At 39.4% G+C, this 25,324-nt stretch overlaps 1 protein-coding gene across 1 annotated transcript in view; it reads right to left on the bottom strand.

Annotated features, from left to right (window-relative positions):
• The window catches only part of tada1 (transcriptional adaptor 1), a 52,927-nt gene that overhangs the window by 16,451 nt on the left and 11,152 nt on the right, over positions 1-25,324 (bottom strand). The window contains exons 4-7 of the mRNA XM_048601979.1: positions 19,235-19,332; positions 18,165-18,374; positions 15,076-15,227; positions 12,127-12,289 (exon numbers count right to left, since the gene is read on the bottom strand). Of these exons, the coding sequence (XP_048457936.1) occupies positions 12,127-12,289; positions 15,076-15,227; positions 18,165-18,374; positions 19,235-19,332 (623 nt within the window). The remainder of the gene's footprint in view (positions 1-12,126; positions 12,290-15,075; positions 15,228-18,164; positions 18,375-19,234; positions 19,333-25,324) is intronic.

Raw genomic sequence — 25,324 nt, 5'->3', positions numbered from 1 at the left:
TCGTAACTGCTCTCTGGGCAATTAGGGATGGGCAATAAATGCTGCCTAGCCAGCGACACCCTCATCCAGTCAATGAATAAAACAAAACTTCTTTGTGTTAGGTTTAATTCCAAGCGGTGGAGAGTTTTTCCCCTTGTCTCTAATCCAGATGGCTATGGAGGATATTGCTGCTACTTCTGATGTTTGCTCAATTACTGCTAACATCAGTATTGCTAAGGATCCTTGATGCTATACTAGGTCAAATACTGCCCTGACACTTTCCCTCTTCAGTCCATGTTGGACCAAAACTGTAACAAGTTTAGGAGCAGAATGAATGATCTTGGCAGAAATCAAACTGAGTATTAGTAAGCAGCTTATTGCTGCTTAATAGCACTGTCACTGACACCTTATTTCACTCTGTTGATGATTGAGACTATAATGGATTGGATTTGTCTTGGTTTTGTGGACAAGAGATAGCAGTGCAATTTTCTGTATTGTGGCAATACTATCATAAGTTCTACATTATCTGTTGAGATGTTAAACACAGATTCTACCTGTCCAATCAACTGAAAAACAACAAATTTGTTAGGCTATCAGTAAACATGTCCATTGGAATACAAAGTCTCATATTGAGTATATGGAAGAAACTCTGTCAGGTTTTTCCCTCTGACTATGAGCACAGGAAGTGAAAAATAAAGAGTGTCTGAGTGGTGGTCACCAAAGACATCCTCAAATAATTCAAATATCAGACGAACAGAAGGAAGTCAGACATTTCATCAGCATTTCTCACTGACTGAAGGAAATTCAAATTAAAATTGACTTCATTCATCTCCAAGTTGTTTTGCCAAAATTTCTGATTATTCATTAACAATTGGATGCAGGGCTTCAAATGAGGACAGTTCACATCTGGCCTTTCAAATCTTTTCAAAGAACAAATAGGAGCAAGCCACCAATAAGACAATGATTGACCCTAAACAGTAACTAAGAAAGCAGAGGTAATTTCCGAACTCCTTAGCTTATTTAGAGTTCAAGCAGGTGAAGTTGAGAGCAAGGTGGAAATTGGAAGCAAAACTGATCAACTTTTCCAACTCTGGAAGAGAGATTTTGGTTCCAATTTCCACTCTGCTCTCACCTTCATCTGTCTATCTCTGCCTCATCCCTTCCTTTTCTTGACATTTCCATTTCTGGGGATAAGCTAGCCAGCAATATCCATTACAAATCCACCTACTCCCACAGTTACCTTTACTATGGATCCTCACATCCTGCTTCTTGTAAAGATTCCATTCCACGCTCTCAATTTCTCCTTTGAATCTACTAATAATGCCACATTCCACAGGGGTACTTCAGAAACTTTATCCGCAACCAAAGATTCCTTACCACCATGGCTGACAGGGTCCTGTGCCATGTTTGACCTATTTCCTGCATTTGCTGTGGGAGGGGAGGGAAGTGGTGAGGGCACAAGCATGATCCCTGGTCCTCACTTTTCACCTCACCAGCCTCCATATCCAAAGGATCATAAACCACCATTTCTGCCATCTCCAGCAGGATGTCACTATCAGACACATATTCCACTCCACTCCACTTCCCTTGTCAGCATTCCACAGTGACCATTGCCTCTGGGACACCCTGGTCCACTGCTCCACTCTCAACTCCTCACCATGCTCCTAAGGCGCTTTCCCATGCAATCGCAGAGCGCGCAACACTTTGTTGTTTACCTCCTCTGCCCTCACTGTCCAAGGTCCCAGGCACAGTTTCCAGGTGAAGCAATTGTCCTTTTTTGTATGGGTTGCTCCCAGCACAGCCAACCCATTTACACTTCTTGTTGGCACCTCATCCAGCATTTATCTCTTTTTTTTGCCTATCCCTTTTTTCTCTCTTGCTGCCTCTGGGCACCATGTACTTTATTCATTCCTCCACCAACCTCATCAATGCCACTCTTTCCCAGCTATTTTCAGTTCTGACAAAGGGTCACTCGACTTGAAAGGTTAACTCTGTTTTTCTATCGAGATACTCCCAGATCTACTGCTTTTGTTTCAGATTTCCAGCTAGTGCAATTCTGTGGTTTTATTCCAAGACGAGGAGCAGCTACACTCAGAACTCCAAAAAAATCTGCAAACCAAGACAGAAATCCGTCTTTCTCAGAGTGGAAAAGAGGCAACACCTAAGAACCTGAAAAGAAGTTCTTACTCAAACCAAAACCTTGATCTACTAACCAGCTCTTGAATTCAGGAGTGCCTCGATCAACATGACATCATTGCCAGAATGCAAAACTATGATAAAGGCACCGCTTCCTATCCTTTAATCCAAAGAATTTGTTCCTTTTTGTCTTTTTTCTATCCACTATTTCTAAACTCTCCCTCTATCCCAGTAATGTAGGTGGATTGCAAGTCGCTGTAGGTGTTAGATAATATTGATTCCTTTCTCTCTATCCCAGTTACAGGCTGCAGACTCAGTGGTCTCTAGCAGATGCAGTGTTGTGGTCAATCTTGGCGCCGTAATGGGCACACATAGGATAGTTTAATATTTGGTAATCATCCTTCCCAGAATGTCTGACAGGGTAGGACCTGGCATATCCCCATCAGCAGGGAACCACACCACCCTCATAGACTGGGGTTAGTTTCTTTGGAGGAGAAGAGACTGAGGGGGACACGATTGATAAATATAAAATTATCAGGGGGATAGACAGGAAGAAACCTTTCTCCTTGATGGAGTGATCAATGGCCTGGGTATAGATTTAAGGGGCAGAGGGTTAGAAGGGATGTGAAGAAAACCTTTTTCATCTGCAAGGTCGTGGGAATCTGGAACTTACGGCCTCATAGCATTGAAGAAGTATTTAGATGTACACTTACAATGCCAAGACATAAAAGGTTATGAGCAAGGTGCGGGGAATGGTGTTAGAACAGATAGGTGGTTGTTTTATTGATTGACACAGATTTGATGGTCTGAAGGGCCTTTTTTCTATGCTGTGGACCTCTATGTCTCTATGACTCAGGACTATCTGTGTTATCTGTCCTATTTATGAATTCATGTGTTTGTTGGGATTTAAAGGGCGTATAAGTTAAGTTTGCATATTGGTAATTAATAATTCTTTTTGCCACTTTGTAAACAGTAGGCTTGTTTATAATGAATAAGTTTTGCTTTTGTTTATTGCTGAATCCTGGTGAATGGCAAATTAACCATCTTTGATTAAACTGGTCATTTATACATTGTGACAGTGCGAGGAACAGTGGTGCTTGTTTTCCAGTGCCCTCTTCCCATAAGGGTCATGCCAGTTTTGCCTCATTCTTCCAAACTCTAATGGGTACAGGCCCATCCTGTCCAACCTCACTGCATAAGGTAACACTCCATTACAGTTATCAGTGCAGTGAACCTTCTCTGAACTGCTTTTAAAGCATTTATATCCTTTCAAGTAAGGAATTCAAAATTGTACACAGTATTCCAAAAAATGTGGTTTCACCAATGCCCTGTCCAACTATAAATATTCCTATTTTGTGTTTCATTCCCTTGCAATAAAGAACAAGCCATTCTTCCTTCTTAAACACTTGCTGTGTCAGCATGCTAACTTTTAACGGTTCATGTATTAGGACACCAGATCCCTCTATATTACAGTTCTGTAATCGCTTTCCATTTAAATAATATTCCGCTTTTCTGTTCTTCCTATCAAAATCTTCAAGTTCAACTTATCTACATAACGCTCCAGCTGAAAAACTTCTCACTATCCACTATATATCTCTTTGTAAACTCCCTCTGTCCTCTTCACAACTTGCCCTCCTATCTATCTTGGTGTCATCAGCAAATTTAGCTACCAGACATTTGATCCCTTCATCCAAGTATTGAAGTAAATTGGAAATAGTTGAGGCCTGAGCACTGATTCCCATAGATTCCTCCACTCATCAAATCTAACCAACTTAAATTCCTACTCTGCTTCCTGTCAGTTTATCAGTCCTCTATTCATGCTATAATATTACCCCTAATGAGCTATGAGCTGTTATGTTGCCAAGTATTCTTTGATGTGCATCTTGTGAAATGCCTTCTGGAAAATTAAATACAGTACATTTATTGGTTTCCCATTATCACCATAAAACCACAAGAAATAAGAACAGGAGGTGGCTATTCAGAGCCCCTCAAGCTTGCTCCATCATTCAACAGAATCATGACTTATCCGACATTCCTCAGTTCCACTTTCCTGCATTTTCCCCGTAGCCCTTGATTCCCCTACTGCTCGAGAATCTATCTCAGCCTTAAACATACATAAGAATCCTGCCCCTCCCCAGCCCTCTGTGGCAAGGAGTTCCAAAGACTCTCAACTCTGTGGCAGAAGAAATTCTTCTTCAACACACTCTTAAATTGGCACCTCTTTATTCTGAGACTATTCATCCCATGAGAGGAAACATCGTCTCAGCATTTACACTGTCAAGTCCCTTAAGAAGCCTATGTTTCAGTGAGATCACATCTCGTTCTTCTAAACTCCAGTGAGTAGAATTCAAACCTGTTCGATCTTTGTTCATTGAACAAACCCTCCATACCAAGGATCATCTTAATCAACCGTCCTTCTCCAAACTGCCTCCAATGAAATGATAGCTTTCCTTAAATAAGGGGACCAAAACTGCTCATAGTACTCCAGATGTGGCCTTGCTGACACCTTGTACAGTATAGTAGAACTTCCCTACTCTTACAATCCAATCCCCCTAAACTAAGAGCCAACGTTCCATTTGCCATCCTGATTACCTGCTACCCGTGGTCTAGCTTTCTGTGTTTCATGCACAAATATCCCCAAGTCCCTTGGTGGTACAGCTTTCTGCATAAATAATATTCTGTTCTTTTGTTCTCCCTTCTAAAATAAACAAATTCACATTTCTCCATGTCATTTGAGTTCTCCATTTACCAACTATTTGTCCACTTGCTTAACCTATAAATATCGCTCAACTATTTACATTCTTCTCGCAACCTGCCTTTCCACTTATTTTTTATGCCTCCTGCAAATATGGCTGCAGTACATTCACTTCCCGTCTCCAAGTCATTAACATGTACTGTAACAGCTGTGGTCCCAGCACTTATCCCTGTGGGAACCCTACTGGTCACAGATCACAAATTTCAAACAGAACTCTTTAACCCCATTCAATGCTTCCTGCAACACAATTCTCTATCCATGCCAATATACTACATTTTGTGAAGTACCTTGTTGAATGCCTTCTCGAATACACCACATCCATTGGTTCCCCTCCATCCACTCTGATTGCGACTTCCTCAAAAAAACTCTAATAAATTAGTCAGGCATGACACCCCTTTCATAAAGGCATGCTGACTCTGTTTGAATAAATAATGATCTTCCAAATGTTCTACTTTTTAGTTCCTTTGTAATGGATTCCAATATTTTTCCAATAACGGATGTTAGGCTAATTGGCCTGCTTTTTGCCCACCGCACACTTTGCCGTGCCTCAATAACTGATTCCAGCATTTTCCTTGTAGCAGATATTAAGGTAACTTTGATTTGATTTGATTATTGTCACATGTACCAAGATACAGTGAAAAGTATTGTTTTACACGCTCTCCAGACAAACTATACCTTACATAAGTACATCAGGGTAATACAACAAAATGCAAAATATAGTGTTACAGTTAACTAACGGTAACTAGCCCATAGTTGGCATCTGTTTCCTTTTTTCTTGAACAGTCACACTTGCTATTTTTCAATCTGATGGAATCTTTCCAGAATCTAGGAAACTTTGGAAAGTTCAGGCCAATACATTTACTACCTCAGCAGCAATTTTATTTTATTTCAAGTCCTGGTGTGAAGTCCTAATTCCATGGCAATTGTAATCGTTCTAAATTCCTCTCTTCCTTTCAGTCCAATTCATAATTATTTCTAGGTTAGTTATATTGTATAGTGAAGATTGCTGCAAAATTTCTAACTCGTTAGCATTTCCTTACTTTCCCACATTCTCCAGACACTTTCACTAGAGCATCAACTTTCACTTTAATGACGGTTTTCCTTATCAAATAACTGCAGAAACTCTTACTTATATTTCTACCTAGCTTTCTTTTGTACACTTTATTCTTTCAGTCTTTTTTTGGTGTTCTTTATATTCTTCCAATCTTCTAACACGATAGTCATCTTTGCCAAATCATATGTTCTTTTACTTGAATACTATTCTTAATTTCCTTCATTTGTGACATTTTCATTTTCCTTTGTTTTCTCTCAATCTCTGTTCTCATAGGACAACCCACTTGCCACTCTGCCTAATGTTAGGATTTAAGTGTACTGTTACAACTTGCTTAACAATCAATTCCAGCATTTTCTTGATAATCAATGTCAGGCCAATTGGTATGTACTTCCCTCCTTTTTCTCTCTCACTTTTCTTGAATAATAACGTGTTTCTTCCTATCCACTGGGACCACTGAAATCTGTGCAACTTTGGGAGATCAACCATTCCACAGACCTCTTCTAGAACCATAAGTATTAGCTCTCAGGTCGTATGGATCTTTTCAGCTTTCGGCCATTTTTCAATACATTTTCTGAAAATAAACTAACATTGCTTTAAGTTCCTGGCTGAAATTAATCTGTCCATTCCCCACTATTTCTAGTATGCTTCTTGGTGCTTCTAATACAATGACAGTCGTTCTGTCAATTTATTTTTTCCAGTTTCCTGTCCAAGGATTAAATGTTCACTTTTGCCAGGCTTCCTTTTTTTACACGTCATCTTTTACAATATATTTATATATTGCAGCTAGTCTACGCTTATCTATTTTCTAACTATGTATTGGTCATCCTTTTGTAATATCTAAAAATGTTTCAATCCTAACCAAATGTTTTCATTATAAGGCTCTTCTTCTAACCTAATATTATCTTTAAACTCTTTAGTTAGCCGCATTATGATGCCCTTTTCATGTTCAGCTTTTGTTTTTCAAAACAGTGTGGATATATTGAGAATTAAAAGTAAGTGCCCACTATTATACCTTTCAATCAAATTTACCAATTTACCTCATCCAATTCATCCTTCATACCTTTATCTATGTAACTGCCTTTAGTTAATACTAGTATTCTAGTTTCAGACTTTAGTTTCACTCTCAAATGCAGTGTAAAATTCCATCATATTATGGCCAGTTTTACACTGAGATTACTTATGAAACTCATTCCATCATGCAAAACAAAATTTAACACTAACACCCAACTTAAGGTATTCAGTCAAGTTCATAAATGTGGCTCATTATGGATTTCAATTTCTGAATTTCTCTGCACATATGTTTAACATTTGGGCCAAAATTTGCAGCTGCAATTATAAGAGAGTTAACTACCGGAAATCAAGGGTTGGATGTATTTTTTTTAACATTTAAAAATGTATTAAATGTTAACCAAATGAATTTAGCGTATGGGACATCCTGAATGGGTGGAAAAACGAGAAAAGGAGTGCGAAGATTTGTTGTACTCCATGCTTGAACCCTAAGCTAGTCAATTATCTATTACATTTACATCCACCCATTTTGATAAAGATAATTCATCCAGTTTATTGTTTTGTCCTAAATTTGTTCCATGCCTTTAATAAGAGTGCAAACAAGAGCGCAAATATGAAGGCACACTGTTCACATGGCCCTCATGTCAAACTAACAAGTTTCCATCTCATATTTCACAACTCAATATTTCCATCTTTCATTCCTCTTAAATCTATTAAGTCTCATTTGATCACAATATCCCTGTTGTTGGCATGTTATCTATTAACATTGATAAGACAAGATGAAGAAGGGCAACTGGGGGAAGCCCCTGTGGAGAACAAGTGCCAAAATCGTCCTGTTGGGTCCAATAACCTGTTTGTGCATTGCAAAATTAAATGCAACAAGTTTTTCTTTCTTTATGGCTATGATGCATTCTTTTCAATTGGGCATTATAATATTGTAATGCCCAATTACAAATCTTCATTGTAACTTCAATTTTTGCAAAGATACCTGCTTTGCCCTTCTTGGTAGAACACAATAGTTACAGATTATATATAGGTCTCCATGCACATGAAGGTATTTCCACAAGTATGGCGCTGCCCTTCAAGACCAATTCTCCAGCTATGAACCTAACAAGTTAGGTGTCAGCAAGCTACCTTGATAACAGGACATCTTAGCTGTCCCAGACCTACAAACCTGTGCTTTCCAGCTGGAACACAATTCTGATCAGAAACAGGGAAATGTCAAGCTCAGGGTCATGAGAAATAATTGCAATATCTCAACACACATCCCAGCTAAGGGAAGTTAATATAGCACAGGTAAGGGATTAAATATACCTTCTGTAGTTGCAGGAATTAATTCAACACTAAATTGTTCACATAATAACTCAAAAACCAAAAGATGTGGAAATTGAATGCAGTGAATAGTGTAACAACTAATTAAATCTGTTTGCTCTTCTTCAACAATGTTGCACTCTCTAGCACCATGATAGGGAATGGGAGAGGGGAAATGATCAAAAACAACAGGATGAAGAGCACAAGTGGAGGCGGGAGGCAGAATTCAAGAGAGAAAAACAAATTCCAGATAATCGGACTAGGCAACTTTCTGAAAGGTAACCTCCCATCTGCTTCTCCAGAGTCTTGAGTAGACTAAAGTAGAGTTTATGCACACCATATGATTGGATGGAGGGAAAAATAAAGAGAGAAGTGGTACATTGGCAGTAGGTGTCCATGGTCAGGGGAAGGAGGGAATCTGGACTGCACGACTGAACCAACTGTTAACATTGCACGACTGAACCAACTGTTAACATTGCACGGCAGAAAGCAGTGCATGACTGTATCCGGAGCAGTATACCTTCTCTACTTTTCAGAAAAGGTCTAGTGAAGGCACTTTTCTGATCCACCTTGGGATCAGCGCAGACATTCAGTGTGTCTTAGTGCTAGAACCCTTGCCGATTTTCAGTTTTTTTTAAAATTAATTCTGAATTATGAGATGGCAATGACTTGTGGGCTTTGGATAGCTTGTGGTAAAAGGAACTGACCAAACAAACTTCTTGATTGCTTAAGAGGCCAGACCTGGAGGTTATTTGTAGGCTGATTCCTGATTAAAAGCGTTCCGACAGACAAAGTGACCCCAGGAAGAACACTGCATTTAAACAGACAGCAAATGTTGTCTATTAACAAGGTGCTTCTGGTAATTCTGGAAGAGGCCCTTTGTTCAAGCAAATGGCAGGTGTTGAATGGTAATTGAGGCCTTGGGAACAGTCAGTCAGTCGGGAACTGAAATTAAGGGTTTTATTTGAACTATATTGAGTTAGTTCTTGGTTGTTGCTCAGATCCCTGCCTGATCTGCTACACCAGCTTCCAGAAGCCCAAAGCGTGGAAAGCTGAGTTAGAAGTATTGAGCTGGGGTAACAAAGCATCAGAGGAGCAGGAAGTGTCCCGACCCGAAACGTCAGCTTTCCTGCTCCTCTGACGCTGCCTGGCCTGCTGTGTTGTGTCTGACTCCAGCACCTGCAGCTCTTGCTATCTCTGAGTTAGAAGTATTGCTGCTTTGGCCTGGGTAAACTGAAAAGGTGAAACTAATCAAACTTTCAGAAAAGCATCCAAGGAGTCCAATGTTACGACTGTGAAACAATGCTTCATGAAAGCCACGTAAAGTAATCCAGCCAGTTTTGTTGGCACAGCAGGGAGGCTAAGGCCCAAAGGTAGGCCCTTTGCTCCTGTTGGCTATTTTTTCTTCTTCTCTTTTATCTTTGTTTTCTTTGGGTCTGAAGAGTGGCAGGCAAGGGCGGCAGTAACATCAGGATAAGCTGAATACAGCTCCAGCCCAGCCTGGGGTCTCCCGCCAAGCAAGGAGCAGGTCCCAGGCTGACTGCCCTGGCCCAGACTCTTAGACTAGGCCAAAGAACCAGTCCGCGGTTGGGCCCCAGGTGCCTGAAGGAGGAGAGATAGTGGTTTCCCAGTACAGAGGTCTTGTCCTGGTGTGGTGGAGGTCTCTTCCCCATGTGGAAGTCCTCTTCATCTTCGACACCCAGGTGTTCCAGCAGCCTGGCAGGTGGTCTTGTCCAGGAATTGCAGTCTCAGCCCAGCGTGGCAGTCTTCTTCGGCGGACGCTCCTGGCCTAGAATCCAGCAGCTTGACGCGGCAATCTGGTCATGGAATGGCTGTCTCATCCTGGAATTGCAGTCTTGTCCCAGCTGGGTCTTCAGGGTATTCCATCGTTCCTTAATCAGCTTTTCCCAAGGCCAGGAACCGTTAACTGAATTGTGATGAATTTGGTCTTCATTTACAGAGATAGTAAGAACTGCAGATGCTGGAGAATCTGAGATAACAAGGTGTAGAGCTGGATGAACACAGCAGGCCAAGCAGCATCAGAGGAGCAGGAAAGCCTTCATTTAGCTCTTTTTATTATGTATGACTTCTGTCATTGATGGAGGCGCTGCGGTGGGGTGACTTATAAAACGTTTCAGTGTTCTTTTTCAAGTAAAAGTACACGTGACATTAAATTTCTATTCTATTCTACTTATTTATCCTTTAACCGTGTTTGTTTGTCCCGCTGTCTTTTGTGTGAATGGGAGCTGAGAAAAAACGTGGTTTGCGTTTAAAGCGCAGGCATTGATCAGTTTACTGTGTTATGTACTTTTCACTCTGCTAAAGTTATTGTGCATCTTATAAATAGTTAAGTCGTTTGTTTAAAGTATAAAAGTGGTGTCTGGCAATTAATTATTTGCAAAGACTGGGATTGGTTATTCAAATATCTGGGTAGGAACTATTTGAGTGAGTATTTGGGGGTCTTCAATAGTTCAATTTTACAGTTTTGTGAATATAGAGGTAGTAAAGCTGATTTGGTTCAGCTACTTTTCTGCATTGCAACAGAGTCTCAATCAGGATATCCCTTGTGGGAATTCAAGAGACAATCAACAGGAATGGGTTTACACACTAAATGATTAGCAGTAGTACTGCTTGATAAAAAAAATTTAAGAGAAATCAAGGATTAAACCACAAATTACGGACAAATCACTAGACATGGGAAAATGAGTAGAAGGATTCCATTGATAGCCTCCCCAGCAACAAAATCATAACAGGCATTCACGGTAATATGAACCTGATATGTAGCTAAATGAGTTGGGAGACAACTAAAGCAAACAGTTATCCAATACAGACACAAAAGGTTAGAACAGCACATGGAGAAAATGGGCTGCGAGAGAGGGTCTTGTACTCACTTCAGTGTGCAAAACACCATCAATGGCACTTCAATCACTAAAAACTGAAGATCACAGTTTTACACATGGGAGAATGCTTCTGTGGTCTGTGCTTATAGATGCAAAATTAAAAGCCATTATTTTGCTTCTTTTTAACCTTACATAGCAAAAAGTGCTACCTATGAGATCATTCATCCATATCATTCATGCTTTTTTGGATGCCAAAGTGGTTGCATTTACGATGGTACATCCTGACACTGAAAATCTCTATCGCAGAAACACCTAGAAACAGAAGCAGTACTAAAGGCAGTGCAATGGATTTGCTCAAAAGGGCAGGTTCACCATTAAGTTTAAAATGAAATGTGCTTCCCGCCTAACTGTTTGGTATTTAGTGAACACATCTCAAGATTGAAAAGAGATTTTTTAATTGATATGCAGATAATAAACCTTTGTTTCAAATGCTCTAGCTCTCAACTTTCAGTTGCACACCTACTTAATTAAAAGCAAAATACTCCGAGTGGAAATCTGAAATGAAAAAAAGTGCTAGAAATAACCTAGCAGCACCAACGGTAAGAATAATAGAGTCAATGTTTTGAGTCAAGCATGACTTCTTCAGAACAGGGAGATGGGTAGTTAGCTGCCACATTGTCTGTTTTGGGTCTAGACTGGAGAAGTGATCCTTCCTTGGCACAGAACATTTCCATACACTTAAATACTAACACAGACTATGCTCCAATCGTTTATGGCAATTTTACGAATGATCAACAGGGTATGTGCCTGCAATATCAAGTAAATGCGCATTTAACATGCAGTGAGGGAACCTCAACTGGTTCACGGAAAAAATATTTTGCCGAAATCTAGGAAATACAGGTTATGGGCAAAACCTTTCAGAAATGGTAATGCCTTTGAACTGTGGCTGAATATCTAAGTGTTAGAGATTGAATGGGCTCAGGTTCAACAGTAAAAGTCTAAGAATTCAGTTTACAGACAAATGTAGTCTAAAAATAATTTACCTGGAGGGCTCCAAAAAGATCATACATGTTGACAGGTGGCAAGGAAGCTAGCATATCTTCACCCGAACAGGCTAGGAGAAGAGCTGCCTGCTGCTCTACATCATCTGATGATATGTGGGATCCTGGATTTGGTCCAGCCGTTGTGGGCATTCCAGTAGGAGGACTATGTCAGAGGAATAAATATAAATTAAAATCATATTTATTGGTTTAAAAATATTTTCATTAATACGCAGGATACAATTTTGGATTGAAAAATTATGACATTAAGAAATAAAATAACGTTACCTGACTTGGAACATAAAAACAATTTTTTTTTAAAAGCAGAAATTCAAGTAAATATTTAAAGTAAGAATTATCCAAATCTGTTTACATTGTGTAAGGTTGAAGCATTGAAGCTGGCCAATATCTCAGACACTGCCACAATAGATAAAGTGTAGGGACGAAACACAACTTCAAGCAGTGGGGGAGTTGGCACATTAGCACCCCCACATGGTTAAGATCAGTAATGCTCCAGGTCAGTTGTGGCAGCCAGAGATCATGGCCACAAAATATATATCCCTGTTTGTATGTAGAAACATATTTCACGATAGTTAAGTTGTAAAGAAAATAATGGGTACCAATCCAAACAAGAGTAACCAACAAGTTTGTTAAAAAGATGGATTTAAAGTACAGTCACAAACAAAACAGTGAGGAAGCAAAGAGCCTAGGGGACTAAAAATGTGACCAACATAGGTAAGTGGGGGAGCAATGAGATTTCTGAAAGGTGAATGGACAGGGCAGCACGGTGGCTCAGTGATTACTGCTGGGGTCTCAGTGCCATGGACCTGGGTTTGATTTCACCCTCAGGCAAATGTTTGTGTGGAGTTTGCACATTCTCCCCGTGACTGCGTGGGTTGCCTCTAGGTGCTCCAGTTTCCTCCCACAGTCCAAAGATGTGCAGGCTAGGTGGACTGAGCCATGAGACATTTGGGTCACAGGAGTGGGTGGGTCTGGGTGGGATGCGCTTCAGAGGGTCGGTGTAGGACTCAAACGGGCTGAATGGCCTGCTTTCACGCTGTAGGGATTCAATGGCTCTGTTTTTCTATGACTCTTTGGACATTTGGGTATTGTAGTACTGCAAGAGGTTATCTGGAGGAATCTGAACAGAGGGAAGTTATAACTGTGAGACATTGGAAGACTGGGCACTAATGCAGCTTAACAACTTGACGGATGAGCAGAATTTAATGAGGGGCAAAATGGAATTAGCAGGTTTAAGGATGAGCTGAATTTTATGGAAAATGGGATCTAGCAGGCTCGCCAGGAAAGCAGTGAGGTAAGCAAATCAGTCAAAAATAAAATGCTAAACAATTAAATGAACTGCAAATTGAGAACACAACGATTATTATTGTACTTCTCCAACTCTCAAGCAGCTAAATGAGTCAACAAACAAGGGGTAAATCTGGCTTTCAAAGTGGAAAACTAACAGTGGGTAGCTTTGCAGAAAACTACCAAGCCCAAGCTCTTCTGCAAGACCTGACCTAGCCCACTTCCCATTATTGACCTATTTTGGCTCTAAGGCCAGACTGCCTTTGCAACTAAAGTGTGTCAGATACAGTGGAATGCATAATTATTGCAGAACCTAAGTGTGCATCACTGCCCCTTCAAATGACAGAGCAGCAAGTGAGAGAGTTGGAAGGAAATAGGTGAGCGGGAGGTTTGGGACAAGCTGACCATAGGAAAGGTAAGGTAAAGGTTGTGTACTATGTACCACCGGTATAGACAGACATGCTCCACAGCAAACTACAATGCAGAGTTTTAGGAAAAAAATCATTATTGCTTCAAGTTCTTTGCACTCACTATAAAATGGCACCAATCAGGTCATGTAAGACAATATGTAGACCCCATCTAAAACAATGACAAAGCAGAAGTCCAAACACAAAGTGCTTCTTATATCTACAACAGTAAATGGAATGATACGAAAGGCAGCAACTTAAAACAGATACTTACTGTTCCTGCCCAAGTTTTATCATTTGTTTCAAGCAAACCTTTCCTCCTTAGTGACTTTAAAATGAAATACATAACTCAGCCTATTCTAATAATTTTATTCTCTTTTGGATGAGAAAGTAAGCAAGGCCTTGGTGTAAAAGATCCTACGACACATTTCAAAGGAATGGAGGGGAATATCTCCCATTATTCTGGTCAATACTCATGCCTTAATGTCACTAAACAGGTAATTTAGTCTTTGACCTCAGTGTACTTGTGGAAGTTTGCTGTACACAACTTGGCTGTGGAATTTCCTACGCTACATCAATGAGCACATTTCGAAGGACTATTTTTTAAAAATTCTTTTTAATGGCTTTGAGAAAGTGGTAGCGAACTGTCTTCTTGAGCAGCTGCAATCCATATGCTGTACGGTGACACACAATGCCATTAGGGGGGAAATCCCATTGATTTTGACCCAGTGACAGCAAAGAAATGGCAATATATTTCTAAGTCAGGATGGTGAGTGGCTTGGAGGGAAACTTTCAAGTGTTGGTGTTTGCATGTGCTACCCTTGTCCTTCTAGATGGAAGTAGTCATGGGTTTGGAAGGTGCTGTCTAAGGATCTTTGGCGAACTGGGTATAAAGCTCTTTGGATCATCCAAAGATTATGAAAGAAACTATAAAAATGCAAGTCTTCTTGCATAATCTTCCATAATGGAACTTTGGTTCTGGAACATCAGATTATTTCAACTCTATTATTCTGCTAAACTGAGGAATGAATTACGTGCATATTTTCATTAAAGACAAGATAAAAGTAATTTCAGGATTAATAGTCATATCAAAATCTTCCTGTTGTTAATTGAACGTTACTTTCAGGTTTTCTGTATTTTGCTTTTAACTTTAAGCTCAAACCCCCTTTCTCTGCACTACTTCACAGATTTTCTGAGAAGAATGAAAATGTACATACATATCTGACATTGCACTTACCAGTCAATAATGTTGTTGTAGGCAACGATGCTGTTCTTTAAATATGGCTGGGGATTAACACTACTTCCAAAAGCATACTTAAAATGGCCATCACGTAAACGGTATGACCTCCTCCTGGATATCACAGCTGTCAGAATATCCTTCAGATGATTCTATTGAAAGAAGCACAAAGTCGTGGTGAATGCATTACTTGAAGATAGAGATATATAACCCACCCACTTCCTTCGTAAGCAAAATTTTTCATTTCTTCTTCAAAATTATTTCTGCTTTTATCTGATGTATATTTCCATGGGAAATCGTACAAAGTCACTGACAGATTTTATGGCGGTAAGTCAGAAACAATGTTGTATATTTAGATAACAGAGAATCATTTAGAGATTCAGCTATGGATTCTATTCTGCATCTAGTCTGGATGATTCTTGTGTCTGGAAAGGTTTTGCTTTAGATTTAAACTGCTAAAGAAGTGGATTAGGCAGAATTCTTTTAAAACAAATGACAGCTTTTTACATTAGTTAACTAACTAGTTCCTTGTACAGTGTAAAGTAATAAATAGTTCACATCTGCTGTGCTACGCTATGACACCAAAAAATTCCTAACAAAACTATTCCCTTCTCAGTATGTGGAAGCTTTCTAGCCCAACACTTCAACAGTTCCACAGACTTATTGACCTGAGAGAATCACACTAAGAAATACACCTACAGAATAGTGAATTGAAGTAACTGTTGTACTTAAAAGCAATTGCCAATTAAATATATATCTGAACAATTCATACCAGATATGTGTTTGATCATCGTTCCAATTGTTGGGCATGTCTTACCTTGCTGTACCAAGAAACAAAGCAAAAGCAGCCAAGGAATTTATCTAACAATTAAACTGGATTATTGGAGTAGAACCTAAACCAAAACCCTTTTGACTCAGTGGAGAGTGCATCAATAATACAGCATCACCTACTTGTTAACATTTACATTTTAATCACACTTAATCAATTCACAGAAGTCAACGTGGATTTCTAAAGAAAAAAATTGTCTAATTGCTCTAGCAAAGCAGCAATGAGGCTAATGCTTTTGACATGGCATACATGGAATTACAGGCATTTGATAGAGGGTGTCACAACACACTGTTGAGGAAAGTTGTAGGCTATGGTACAAAAAGGACACTAGTGATGTGAATTCAGAATTGGTTGAGTGATAGAAACAGTAATGTCCAATGAATGTTTTTCAGACTGAAGGAAGGTTTGTTGTGGAATTCTGAGGGGTTGAAATTGGGAACCTTGCTTTTCCTGATACATATTTACGATCTGGATCTTGGTGTGCAGAGGGCAATTTCCAAGTTTGCAAATAACATTAAACTCAGAAGAGTTATAAACTGTAATGTGGAATTCCCAAAGGACATTGACAAGTTGGAGGAGTAGGCAGGTAGGTAGCTGATGACATTCAATGCAGAGAAGTATGAGGTGATACACTTTAGTTGGAAGAACACTAAAAGACAATACCAAATGGAGAGTACAATTCTAAAGGGGTGTAGGGTGAAGTTGGCATAATAGGTAGAGAGAGCAGTAAATAACGGTAGTGTTCTTGGCTTTATTACTAGGGGCATAGAGTACAAGAACAAGGAGATGATGCTGAATTTCCACAAGATACTTGTTAGACCTCAGCTGGAGTATTGGTAAAGCTGTGGGTGCCACATTATAAGAGAGATGCAAAAGAATTTTAGAGACAGCAGAAGCGATTTACTGGAATGGTTCCAGGTACAAGAAAATTCAGCTATATGGATATATTGAAGAAGCTGGGACTGTTCTCCCTGGACAAAAGAGATCTGGAGGAGATCTGATTGAGTTTTTCAAAATCTTGAGCAGACTGAACAGATAGAAGTTGTTTCCATATGTAAAAGAAACAAGAATTTGAGGGCACAGATTAAAGTGATGTACAAATGAAGCATTTCACATCAAGGGTGATGTGAAAACAAAACCTTTTCACACAGCAAATTGTTAGGGTATGGAATGTACTGCACAGAAATGTGGTGGAGGTAGGTTCAATTGAGGCATTCAAGAGGGTTTTCGGTTTTTTTTGGACAGTAGTGATGGCTAGGGATATGGGGAAAGACAGGAGATTGGCACTAGATAATACAGCTGGAGCAAGCATGATGGTCTAAATGACCTCCTTCTACATCATATTATTAATTCTGTGATCAAGTGCAGTACATCTCATTGAACCCTAAACTAGTGGCTGATAAAAGTGTAGTGCATGCGAGTCAATGGTTAATGTACTTGCCTGAGTCACAAGGTCATGAGTTCAAACTTCAGAGTTGAAGTTTAAAATTTAGACCAGCACTTGAAGGCAGTACTGAGAAAGAGGTGCACTGTCAGAGGTATTATGGTTTGGCTGAGACATTAGATTTAGAGCTTATCCACCCATTCAAATAGTTATAAATTATCCCAATCTACGATTTCAGTGAAGAACAGGGTAGTTTTCCCCAACAAGCTGGTTGATGTTTATCCCTCAAGTAACATTACATTAAAAAAAAAGGTCATGATCATTTTACCATTCTTTACAAATTCCTGCGCACAAATCGGTGGCTAGATTTCCTGTGTTCCAACAGTGACTACAATTCAAAAATCAGTTCATTGATGGCAAATTGTTAGTGGCTGTCTGAGGTCATGAAAGGTAACATTTAAATTCAACACTTTTAATTTAAAAGTGTGGTGAAATGCACATGTTAATGACCAATCGATGCAACGAATGGATGTATAAACTGTATTATTTCAACAATTGGATGAAGGGATTTGATAAAGGTTAGCACATGGGCAGCAGAGATTAAGTTTACAGAAGGCAAAACAAAGGAAGGCCAGGGATATTTTGGAACAGTCTATTCTGACGGCAACACAGAATGAGGGTTTCAACAGCAGATGAAACTGAAACAGGAACAACTGGCATCATTATGGGGTGGATGTAAGCAGTTTTAGTGATTGCGTAGATGTAATCGAAAATTTATCTTGAAACTAAATATCTACTCTGATCAAGGAGCTACACACCAGAGGAATATTACAGCAGAAAAAGAAAACAAAACACAAGCCAATTTCATAGCAGTACCTCCACAGCATGCACCACTGCTGTCACTGCATCCTCAGATACATTGTCCAGTCCACATTCATAAGCTGTTACTATCATCCGACCTTCAAGCTGGCCTCTTGTGGGAAGCACCATTGTGTGAGTGCAAAATTTCACATCATCATCTTCTTGCGGATCCTTTGCGACGAAGTGCTGTGCTCCCGATAAAGGATTTTGTGCTTGAAAACGATGCTGGAGGAAAATACATACACGACGCACTAAGTTAAACTACGCAATGCCACTTAAAAGTATTTATAAAGCATAAAAGCCCTCAATCAAAAAGAATTTTTACACATACAAAAGTTGAAAGATTGATTCTTTTGAGCGAACAGTAGCAAAGATCATTCTATGATCATTTTATTTTTGGTTTCACTTTTAAGAAACTTTCATATCGTCTTAAAGCTGTTTATTTTGTTACTCAGACAGATACAATAACAAGAAATGGAGCTTGGACCATCTATTACATTAATAATGGAGGACACTAGAAAAATCTCTTCAAACTGTACACGGTCAACTTCATTATAACTTTAAGAAAGTAAATCAGGTTTGTTTCTGAACCTGCAAACTACATTATAAAATTAACTCAACTGGAGAAGAGAAAGAAGAAAAAAGTTTATGGCATTAATAATTAGGTCAGGGAACAATTTTGTTTTAAGTGATCATATTTAAAAACTAACAAGTATTGGAAAACGTCACATTATAAAGATTTTCCCAAAAAAGAGGTGAAAATGCATGTGCAAATGATAAATTATGATTGATAGGAATAAACACAGCACAACAAAACACTACATCCAGGAGTTCACCTCGGTACTCAATGGATAAACGCTCTGCTCATTGCTGTTTCTTGTTAGGCCTAACTACTGTATTTTGTTGCCCTGATTAAGCCACCAAATTGCTTTGCCCCAGAGCTTCTTCCAAAAGACAAAATAACAGGCAAAAAAAGAACAATACAAAATAAATGTTTACCACAAGGAATAACTCTCAAGATTTTCATTAAATACACAGCAGACCAAACTGGGGGCAGCAAGTTACTAAGGTTGAAAATAACTCACTTCAAATTTTGCACGTAGAGATGGAAACTTTTTCTTATTTTTAGGTTTACTTGATTTGGCAGCAGATGGACTGGTCCACAGTAGAGAAGTGCCACTTTCTATAACAAGAAAAATACAAAAGAAACATAAATTCACTTGTCAAGGAAGATAGGTGACAATATTGCATGCAATGACTCAACTTGTCTTGCAGGTCACAAGGGACATTTTATAAGTTACGAGCAATCACTTCAAAACAATCTAAAAGGGGAAGAATGTATAAAACATGTACTTTCACCACATGACTTAATCAATTGTTAGAAAACTTCTGCCACACTTCCTTTGCAAAAACATCTTGGGGAAGGGAAATAAAGCTGTTCCAGGCTTAGAACTTGTTGTGTTGCTGAGCATGTTTCCTCCCATCAAGTATTCCACCCAAGAGGACAAGGACTCAGGTTGAGTCATAAGCCAAATGATTGGAAACAAGTTCAGTCTCAATCATTTCTCTCTCTTTATTAAAAGACCCTGAAGGACGAAAATCTCTAGGAATTTCAGTTTCCTTGCAAAGTCCTGCACTTCTCCATTTCAATGGCTCTAACGTCTTATTTTCAAGCACAGTAGACATTCACCACACTAGCCAACCAGGAATTCTATTTAGAAGGGGAAAGGGTACACAAGCAGAAATAGTTTTATTTAAATTCAATCTTCAATAAAGTTTAGTTAAAATAGCTTTGGTTACCAGATTTATTTCTAATTTCACTGTCTTATGCTCAATTCCCTTCCTCTTAAACATGGAGGGCATACACTGATACAAAGACCCCTATTCAGGACGAGCAAACTGGAATTAAAACTGCTGTTAACTACAGGAGAATTTTTTAAATTGGTAAACTAAGCATTCAGTTTCACCTGGATAACAGAAACGTCATCTTGGATAATTAAGATATTTCTGATATACAGAGACAACTGAGTATCAGTTTTATTTTTCTGTTTAAAAGCTAAATAGACAAGCTAAGACATTGAGAGTAAATTCCATCCTTCATAAAATCAAAATGAGATTTTTATGTCGTCAATCTGAAAAGCAGACAATGCATTTTCACAGCTGACTTGGGGCGACCTACTTTTGAAATTATGCACTGTGCAGCTGGGAGTGAACAATGGCAACTTCAGAGCTGATCAGCAAATGTTTGATTTTAACACTTATAAAACTTATAAATCTTAATTGTTTTTAAATAAATCTAATACAGAAGGAGGAGGGTTGATTTTATTTTTTAACTGAGATCCGTCTCGATTAAATTTTTAATGTAAAAGATAAGTTGTTAATTTATCCTAGAGCAGTGTTTTTTGAGCAGTGAAACTGTACTACCATTAAGTTTTTGAGAAAGCGTTGTATTTCTTTTTGGGTAGTTTCAGGTCTGTAGATTAAGGTGCAGAGATGGCTTTTATTAGAGTGGTGTGCTCTTCCTGTTGGATGTGGGGAGATTAGGGAGAATTTCCAAGTCCCTGGAGATTATGTCTGCAGGAGGTGTGTATGGATGCAAATCCTATTGGATCGCATGGATTGGTTGGAGCGGCAGTTAGAAGCAATGAGAAATTTACAGAAGCCTGGGGGGTGTGATGGATGACAGTTTCAGGAAGGTAAAAGAAAACCTCAGATACAGTGAGGTTAGTGAGTTACCAAAAGATAGGAGAGGTAGGCAGGAGTTTCCTGTGGCTATCCCCATCTCAAACAAGCATGTTGTTTTGAAACTGCACGGAAAATGGCTTCCCAGGGGGATACAGCACTGACAGCCAGGTTTCTGGTACCAAGACTGGGTCTACTGGTGAGGGTTGTGTCAGGTTCCAAGCAATTAATTGTGATAGGGGACTCCTTAGTCAGGGGCACAGACAGACATTTCTGCGACCAACAGCGAGACATCAGAATGGTGTGTTGCCTCCCTGGTGCCAGGGTCAAGGATATCTTGAGAGGGCACAGAACATTCTTAAGGGGAGAGTGACCAGCAGAAAGTCATTGTACATGTTGGTACCAATGACACAGGAAAAGAAAGGGATGAGGTTCTGCAGACAGAACATAGAAAATTAGGCAGGAGGTTAAAAGTAGGTCTTCAAGGGTACTAATATCTGGATTATTCCCAGTGCCACGTGCTAGTAGCGTGGGAATAGGAGAATAGGGCAGATGAATGAGTGGCTGAGCAGCTGATGCAGGAGGCAGAGATTTACATTTTTGGATCATTGGGGCCTCTCCTGGGGTAGAAGTGATCAGTATAAGGGTGGGTTGCACCTGAGCTGGAAGGAGAAAGAAATAAAGTCCAGAAAACGTGGAGAAATAAACTTTCATATTTTAAAAACCGTTCACATTACCAAAGAGGCCATCTGGGAGGTCTTAGAGAATATAAAGGTGGCTACATCTCCAGGGCCTGATCTAATGTATCCCAGAGCATTGTGGGAAGTAAGGAAGAAAATTAAGAGACCCCTTGCAGAAATATTTGCATCATCTATAACTACGGGCAAGATGCCTGAAGACTAGAGGGTGGCTAATGTTGTACCTTTGTTTAAGAAAGGTTGCAAGGAGAAACTGGGGAACTACAGACCTGTGATCACCTTACTGGGATTGTACTATAGATCCCCCAGTAGTCAGTGAAAAATTGAAAAGCAAATATGTAAGGACACCTCAGATATCTGTAAAAACAACAGGGTTGTAATGGTAGGGGATTTTAACTTTACAAACATAGACTCAGACTACCATAGTGTCAAGAGCTTGGATGGAGAAGAATTCATTAGGTGTGTACAAGAAAATTATTCAATACATAGATGAACCGGCCAGAGCAAGAGCAAAACTTGACCTTCTCTTGGGAAATAAGGCAGGACATGTGACCAAGGTGTAAGTGGAGGAGCATTTTGGGGCCAGTGATCATTATTCTCTTAGTTTTAAAATAGTTACGAAAAAGGATAGACCTGATCTAAAAGTTAAAGCTCTAAATTGGAGTAAGGCCAATTTACGCAGGAATTTTCAAAAGTTGATCGGTAGAGGCTATTCACAAATAAAGGGACAGTTGGAAAGTGAGATCCTTCAAAAATGAGATAACGATAGTTCAGAGACAGTTTATTCCTGTTAGTGTGAAGGGTAAGGCTGATAGGTGTAGGGAATGCTGGAAGACTAGAGAAATTGAGGCTCTGGTCGAGAAACAAAAGGAGGCATATGTCAGGTATAGACAGTTGGGATTGAATAAATCTCTACAGGAGAACGAGGGTTGTACGAGTATACTTAAGAGGAAAATCAGCATGACTAAATGGGGACTTGAGATAGCTTCGGCAAATAGGGTTAAGGAGAATGCAAAGAGATTCAACAAATACATTAATGGCAAAAGAATAACTAGGGAGAGACTAGGACCCCTTAAAGATCAACAAAGCTGTCTATATGTGGAACCACAGGAGATGGGCGAGATACTAAATGAGTATATTGCATCAGTATTTTCTGTGGAGGAGGACATGGAAGCTAGAGAACTCGGGGAAATAAATATTGAAATCTTCAAAAGTGTCCATATTACAGAAGAGGTGATTCAGGATGTCTTAAAACGCATAAAGGTGGGTAGATCCCCAAGACCAGATCAGGCGTATCCCATAATTTTGTGGGAAGCTAGGGAAGAGATTGCTGGGGCCCTTGCTGAGATATGTGTATCATTGATAGCCATGGATCAAGTGCTGGAAGATTGGAGGTTGGTTAATGTGGTGCCACTACTTAAGGAAGATGTTAAGAAAAGCCAAGGAACTATAGATCGGTGAGCCTGACATCAGTGGTGGGTAAGTTGTTCGCAGTGATTCTGAGGGACAGGATTTACATGCATTTGGAAAGGTAAGGACTAATTAGGGATAGTCGACATGGCTTTGTGCATGGGAAATCATGTCTCACCAACTTGAATAGGAAAGGGTTAGAGAAATATGGGGCAATACTGGCAAATGGGACTAGATCAGTTTAGGCTATCTGGTTGGCATAGATGAGTTGGACTGAAAGGTCTGGTTCTGTGCTGTATACCTCTATGGCTCTAATCTATTACTGTTTTGCTACAGATGCCCTGGGCATTGGTGGGACCACATCTAGTGTTGGGGAGGTGGTGGCTCAGTGGTATCATCGCTGGACTGTTAATCCAGAGACCCAGATAACATTCTTGGATCCAGATGTGAATCCTGTCATGGTAGATGGTGGAATTTGAATTGAATAAAAATAGCTGGAATTAAGAATCGAATGATGACTGTGAATCCATTATCAATTGTCAGAAAAACCCATCTTGTTCACTAATGTCCTTTAGGGAAGGAAACTACCATCCTCACCTGGTCTGACTTACATATGACTCCAGATCCACAGCAATGTGGTTGACTCTTAACTGCCCTCTGGGCAATTAGGGATGGGCAATAAATGTTGCCTTGCCAGCAATGTCCTCATCCCGTTAATGAATAATGAATAAAGGAAAAAAATGCATGCGGTTTTGGATCCAGACTGATTCCGGGGCAAAGGGATCATCTTTCTAAGAAAATGTCAGACAGGCCTGTATTCAATGAAGTTTAGAAGGATCAGATTTGATCTTTTGGAATGTACATCATCTTGATGGAACTTGGTGCGGTGGATGCTGAAAGGAAATTTCCCCTTGCAGAAGAGACTACAACTAGGGATTCAGCTGAAAAATAAGGAGTGTCCCATTTAATACAGAAATTGTGAGAATATGTTTTTCTCTCAGATGGTTGGGCATTTATGGAATTCCTCTTCCCCAGACAACAATGGACCTGTATCATTGAATACTTTTAATGCAGAAATAGATAGATTCCCTTGTTAGTCGGGAATCTAAGGATACTGAGTAGCCAGGAAATTGGGTTGAGGCCATAATCAAATCATCCACGATCTTCTCATATGGCAGAGCAAGTTCAAGGTGTCAAATGGTTTACTCCAATCTTATTTCTCCATTACTTACACTTTTGGGTTTACACAAGTACTAGAACAAATAGAATATGAAGACGGTATATATAAATCATTATGCAGAAAGATTAGAAAAGTCGGGACTGCTTTCTTTGGAAAGAAATGGCGGATGGAATATTCCATAGAGGCATTCAAAATGATTAGGGTGCACAAGGAAAAACTGTTTCAGTTGATTTGAAAACCAAAGGGCACAAACTAAGAAAAGAGGCAAAAACATCAATGCGAATTTGAGGAAAAAGTGTTTCATGCAGTGAGTAGTCAGGATAATCTGAAATGTATTGCCCACATGTGTCACAGAGGTAGCTTCAATCCAGGGATCAAGAGGAAATTGGGTTATTACCTAAAAATGAAGTTTCGGGGTATGGGATGAAGGTAGGGGTATGGCACTAACTGAATTGCTCTTTCTTATAGCCAGACAGACAAACACATGCCAAAAAGCCTCTTTCCACACTTCATCATTCATCGCAAAGTAGTTTAGCTTGGCTAGTCAAAGGCCAAGTTGAAATTCTACTCAAGTTCAAAACTGTAGCAATTATTGAAATTGGGTTCATGAAATTTTAGAAATAACCACGATTACTTGATACTCGCTGGATCAAGATCCTGGAATTCCCTCCCTAAGGGCATTACAGGTCAACCCACTGCAGATGTACTGCAGCTGTGCAAGAAGGCAGCTCATCACCTTCCCAAGAGCACCTAGGGACAGGCAATAAATGTTGGCCAGCCAGCAACACCCACATCCCACAAATGTATAAAAAAGTTCGAAATGCAATTTAAATATCTGACTATAAAGTTCTTAAGAATACTTAGAAGTGTCCGTAACATGCCACAGGAAGTCTCTTTGCTATGTGTTTTCTCCATGACTAAATGTTTTTAAGCAAAATTTCTTGGCTCAATGTGTTCTGGAAATTCTGAACAGATCAAGTTGTATTTGGGGAGAGAGAAAGGGAGAAACAGTTAATATTTCCAGTAAGTGACCTTCTTTTAATTCTAAATCTAGGACATTTCACTTTATTTTCCATGAATCAGTTTATCTGTTTGGAGTTTATAGCTTGTGTAGTTTCAAAATTAAAGTCCAGAAAAATTTAACTCGGCAAGAGCAATCAATGAAATTGTAGAATGAAATGGAAAAACAGAATTCAGCAACACAT

This window comes from Rhincodon typus, chromosome 10 (genome assembly GCF_021869965.1).
Source record: "Rhincodon typus isolate 14 chromosome 10, sRhiTyp1.1, whole genome shotgun sequence".
Taxonomy (NCBI): domain Eukaryota; kingdom Metazoa; phylum Chordata; class Chondrichthyes; order Orectolobiformes; family Rhincodontidae; genus Rhincodon; species Rhincodon typus.
Note: the sequence above shows the minus strand (reverse complement) of the source record. Positions and strands in the feature narration are given on the sequence as shown.